The 5698-nt window shown below is 60.5% G+C and overlaps 1 protein-coding gene across 1 annotated transcript; it reads right to left on the bottom strand.

The window, feature by feature from the left end:
* Window positions 1–870: 870 nt before the first annotated feature.
* Window positions 871–5182, bottom strand: LOC131564620 (protocadherin-10-like). Its single transcript, XM_058815136.1, has 4 exons — window positions 2705–5182; window positions 1511–1569; window positions 1318–1406; window positions 871–1118 (listed from the first exon to the last, which is right to left on the bottom strand). Exons 1-4 carry the CDS (start codon window positions 5180–5182, stop codon window positions 871–873), a joined length of 2874 nt encoding a protein of 957 aa, XP_058671119.1.
* Window positions 5183–5698: the final 516 nt, after the last annotated feature.

Genomic DNA, 5698 nt, shown 5'->3' on the forward strand with positions numbered 1-5698 from the left:
GGTTCCTCAGGCATTCAGGACTTGGGGAGCACAGAGATCCGAGTGAAGGCAGGGGCTGGAGGGAAGAGACCTGTGCTGGGGTCACTCCAATGGTTGGAAAGTGGTTTTCATTCAGATGATGTCGCCTTGGGCTAGAGAGCTGCCCAGCAGGGCCTCTCCTTGTGCATCTCTCAGGTGCTTAGGCTGGCAGCCCCTCTGGCCATGCAGTCCATGTGTGCTGCTCCTGAGCAAGGCTGGCTCTGCCCTGGAGCTGGGCTCTGTCCAGCCCTGCAAGCATTGGGTCAGGGTTTGAAGAGAAGCACTCATGAAGGCTGGGGGTTTTGCATTCACTTCCCAGAGAAAACAGACACCAATTGCTGCTCTGGACATGCAACACACCCTGCTGGATCTCAGGGACAGAGCAATGGTCACTGCCCCAGTGGGTGAGGTCAGGCTTGGCTGAACCAGGCCTGGCCTGCACACACTTTCCATGCCTAGAGGGACAGAGATACAGGCATGCAGCTCAGTACATTCACACAGCCAGACAAGACAAAGAAGTGACAAAGTTTACAGAGATGAATGGTCCCTAAGGGGACATGGGAATGGGTAAACTCAAGGCAGTTTTGCCTAAATCTGGTCATATGGAACTCAAACAGCACCTGCTGCCAATACAGCTCTGCAAGATGAGATGGGAGAAATTCCACCTGCCACCACCTCCCAGTCCCTGTAATTTTCAGTCTCTTGCTCCTTAAATCCTTCCCACATGCTCTGTTGAGCCACCCTCCCAGCATCTCCATAAAGTCTTGAGTGGTCCATACATGGAGGCGTGTGCTGTGGGTGGACCTGGCAGCTGAAATAATGCAGAAGATTCCAAGGACAGAGCCATCCAGGCTACTTCAGGTCGTTGTTGATAACCACACTGTCATGCATGTCACAGTAGGTTGTCATCTTCTTCCTCTTGCCAAAGGTGGAGAAGCTGTTTTTGTTCTCCCGGCCCGGGAAGTGGGGCCCATCCTTGCTGGAAAGCAGCGTGGGGGTGCCAGGAATGTAAACGTTGTGCTGATAATCCAGGGCTGGGTACAAGGGGCTGTAGTGGGGTGTCCAGATGCTGTTGGGGCCTGCTGAAGCCTTCTGAAACTCTGGAGAAAAGATAAGTGAAAGATTACATCCACATGCCAGGATGCAAGTCCTGTGTCACCAACCTCCATCCTGGTGCCTAGACACCCTTCCACCCACAAAACTTCACCACTGCAAGGAACAGGGGTGTGATGCCCCCACTGCACCTCCAAAAGTGACCAGAAGATCTGGTCTTGCCAGCCCCAGTACCCCAATACTAACCAGAGACAGGGGTCACCAGTGTGCACAGCCTCTCGTGCTCCTTCTGGAGGGCTCTACGGATCTCCCCCACATCTTCCAGGCTCTGGGAGCTAAAGAGAAGAGACTGGTTCAAAACTGTGTGGGACATAACCTCCCCATTCCCATATCCCCCTTCCACCTGCTCCCTCTGTTTCCCCAGGGCTGGGTTTGGTACCTTTTCAGGGCAGGTCTCTGCGTGCTCGGAGGCAGCCAGTCCGTGTTGGGCTGCTTGGCCTGGAAAACACAGGGAAGAGCAAGGGTGAGTTATTGGGAGCTCTGTCAATCAGCCCTGGGACTCTGTCAAAAAACCCAGCCCTGCCAGCACAAGGGTTCAGCAGGCAGGGATGCAGGACCACATCTCCACTTTCCCTGTCTCCTTTGTGGAGAATTAAGCAGCACATTCCTGTTCTAGGGAAACTGAGACAGCATGGAATGAGCCTGAATGGACCTTCCTCACCCTCCTGAGGTATGGGGGTGGTTCTGGGCTTGTCCTCTGCCTCTGGGGGTTTTAAGCCTGTCATTCTGGGGAGAGACAGGTGGTTCTCCTATTCCTGCCAATTTTCAAACGCATTTTTTGCACGTGCAATGTTTACTTAGCCCAGGTCTGAGGTACTAAATGGTGAGAGATGCAGAAATCAGCTGTGTGCTTGATGTCTCAGGAGGGTTGCAAAAGCTGCAGGAAAATCTAATTAAGTATTAAGGAAGAGAGTCCAGGGGTGCAAGGAGACACGTGGAGAGACTCTCTTGGCACAGAGTCCTGGGCTCTCCTCGGAAGGGCTGGTTGATTAAAAGTCAGACGTAAGTGGATTAGACGCCTCATCACTCTCCATCCTTGTAATCGTGTTTTGGAGAGTCTTTCATCGGGAAAATTAGACATTCCTCATTTCAATACCTAACAAATGTTGACATCAAAATCCCGCCCCGCAGACCCCACTCCCTGCCTGCTGGCGCAGCCCGGTGCAGAGCAGCAGCCAGGCCCGGGACACTGCGGGCCCTGCCAGCACAGGGGCAGCAGAGCAGCAGCGATGCTCACACTGTCCCAGTGTGAATTGTTTACCCACACCGAGGAGAAGCCACCCCCGCGCTATCCCACCGCCCCCAGGGCACTGGAGCATCTCTGTTGCCTCTAATGGGTACAAAAGACGGTGAGAAGGGATTTCCTCTCGCCTCAGCCGAGCCCGGCGCTCCCCCGGTAATTAGACCCGTCGGGAAGCTCGGTGGAGATCCCGCTGCCTGACGGCTCCTAATTCCCGCACTGATCAAAGGCTCCGGTTGTTCTCTGGGAAAAGCCGTGCCTGGTTTCCCCCGTGGCAGAGGCTGAGGGAGGGGGCTGGTGGGAGCTGCTAAGCCCTGCTGGGCGCTGTGTTACCTCTTTGGAGACCTGGAGATGCTGCTCTGGCCGGGACCGCTTCCCGGGATCCTTCTCGTTGTTCCGGGGGGGGCTGCAGGGTTTGAGGAACATGAAGTCGCTCTGAGCAGACTCAGGACCAAGGCAGACCTTGTAGCAGTAGCCTGGGGGGCCGCCCGCGGGCACATCAAGGCAGGTGCCAGCCGCGGTCCCTGCAGGGGGCTGCGCCGTCAGGTTGGAAGTCTTCAGGCCATCAGGGGAGGGTCTGGACCCGGGACAGCAGTGGCAGCGAGGCGGCGAGCAGCTGTCCCCCTGGCGGGAACGCCGCTCGCCGCGGCAGCGAACGGCTGTGAGAATGAGGATGGCTAGGAGGAAGGTGAAGGAGATAGAGCCCAGGGAAACAAGGAGATAGAGGGTGAGCGGGGAGGATGAGGAGGCCTCTGGAGGGAGGCTGAACTCGCTGAAGTCGGAGAGAGTCTGGGGCATGGTCTCCACCACCGAAAGCAGGAGGGACACGGTGGCAGAGAGGGCTGGCTGCCCCCCGTCCCGCACCTGCACCACCAGCTGCTGCCGGCTGGCATCCTGCTCCAGAAAGGAGCGCAGCGTGCGCAGCTCGCCCGTGTCGGGCGCCACGCTGAAGAGGGTGAAGTCAGTAGCCTGGAGGAGCTGGTAGGAGAGGCGAGAGTTCAGCCCCGCGTCCGCATCCACCGCCGACACCGTGCCCACGAGGTAGCCGGGCCTGGCCGAGCGCGGCACCAGCTCGGTGGCAACGGAGCCATTGCGGGGCAGGGGGGAAACGATAACTGGAGCGTTGTCGTTCTGGTCCAACACAAAGATGTGCACGGTGACGTTGGCGCTGAGTGGGGGAAACCCTGCGTCCTGCGCTTGCACCTGGATCTGGAAGCTGCGGATCTGCTCGTAGTCGAGGGAGCGCAGGGCGTACATGTGCCCGCTGTCGGAGTTGATGGACACGTAGGTGCCCACGGGCATGCCATGGATGTGCCCGTCGGCTATGGAGTAGGACAGGTAGGCGTTTTGCTGGCAGTCGGGGTCTAAGGCGCTGACAGAGCAGATGGAGGCACCTGGCGCGTTGTTCTCCATCACGTAGACGCTGTAGGAGGGCTGGAGGAAGCGCGGGGCGTTGTCATTCACGTCAGACACGGGGATGGTGAGGGTGCTGCGGGTCAGCAGGGCAGGCGAGCCCATGTCCCGGGCCGTGATGCTCACGTTGTACTCGGGCACGAGCTCCCTGTCCAGCGCCTGCGTGGTCACCAGCGTGTAGTAGTTCCGGAAGGAGGAGCGGAGCTCGAATGGCACATTGGGGCCGACCTCACAGCTCACACGCCCGTTGTCCCCAGAGTCCCGGTCCTGAACACTGATGACAGCGATCACAGTGCCTGGGGGGGCATCCTCCAGCACGGGTGTGGACACAGAGGTGAGGGTCACCTCTGGCGCATTGTCATTGACATCAAGGAGGTGCACAAGCACCCTGCAGTGCACGGCCACAGCCGAGGGCCCGCGGTCCTTGGCTTGCACGTAGAGCTCGTGGAGGCTGGCCCGCTCATAGTCCAGGCGGCCCTTCAGCAGCACCTGCCCGCTCCGGGGCTCCACGTGGAAGAGCTCCCGGACGCGTGGCGGTGCGTGCCCGCTGAAGGAGTACTCAATCTCCCCGTTGGGGCCCTCATCCAGGTCAGTGGCGTTGAGCTGGATGACCAGAGTGCCAGCAGGAGCGTCCTCAGGAAGGCTCACACCGTAAGAGGGCTGGTCGAAGGCAGGCACGTTGTCGTTGGCGTCCAGCACGGTGACGAGGATGTGCGCCGTGCCGGAGCGCTCGGGCACGCCGCCGTCGAGGGCGGTGAGCAGCACCCGGTGCACGCGTTGCTGCTCACGGTCCAGGGCACGCTCCAGCACCAGCTCTGCAAACTTGCTGGCATCGCTGCGGGTCTGCACCTCCAGGGAGAAGAAGCCATTGGGGCTGAGGCGGTACGTGTGCACAGAGTTGGTGCCCACGTCCGGATCCTGGGCGCTCTCCAGGGGGAAGCGGGCACCAAGCACGGCAGACTCGGCCACCTCCAGCACATATTCCTGCCAAGGGAAGGTGGGTGCGTGGTCGTTGATGTCCAGCACCTCCACCTCGACGCGGTAGAGCTCCAGTGGGCTCTCGACGAGGAGCTGCAGGTGGAGCAGGCAGGTGCCCCCGGCCTCGCACACCTCCTCTCGGTCAATGCGCTCGTTCACAAAGAGGATCCCGTTCTCCAGGTTCACCTCCAGGTGCTGCCTGGCCCCGGCCCGTGACACGATGCGGAACCTCCGCGCTGACAGGGTGGACACATCCAGCCCCAGGTCCTCACCCAGGTTGGCCACGAAGGCTCCGTGCTCCAGCTCCTCGGGCACGGCGTAGCGCAGCTGCCCCCGCGCCGGGGGTCCGGCCAACAGGAGGAAGAGGAGGGAGCGGAGGAAGAGCTGCCCCCATGGCCCGGAGCCTGCTCCGGCCCCCATGGCCCCGCGGCGGTCCCGGGAACGAGGAGTCTCACCCGCGCCGCCGCCCTCGCCTTCCATTGCCTCTCGCACTTTCAAAGAGTTCAGGGCTCCCGGGGGCGGCGGAGGAGGGCCTTGCCCGGAGCTGCGGGGCCGAACCGCGGCCACCGGCAGCGGCTTAACCCTTTCTTTGCTGGCCCCCGCAAGGGGCTGCAATCCGGCTCCCGGGGCCACAGCAAAACCTGTTTACCGGAGCCAGACGCACCTGAGGAGGGGACCACCTTCTCTCCTAACGGGGAGATCCCATTAACGGCGGTGGGAGCTCCAGCAAGACCGATCGCTGCCCGGGGCACCGGTATTACCCCGCAGATGCTGCGTTCGGACCCGCGGTAGATTAAGAGGAGCCCAGATCGCGGCTGCTGCCAAATCCCCCGGCCGCGTCCCCCGCCGTGCCGGTCCTAACCTTTACCAGATGGTTAAGCCCCTCCAGACTTGATTACATTTCCCTGCACACCGTTTTCCTTGTAATGCGGAGTT

This window comes from Ammospiza caudacuta, chromosome 16 (genome assembly GCF_027887145.1).
Source record: "Ammospiza caudacuta isolate bAmmCau1 chromosome 16, bAmmCau1.pri, whole genome shotgun sequence".
NCBI lineage: Eukaryota > Metazoa > Chordata > Aves > Passeriformes > Passerellidae > Ammospiza > Ammospiza caudacuta.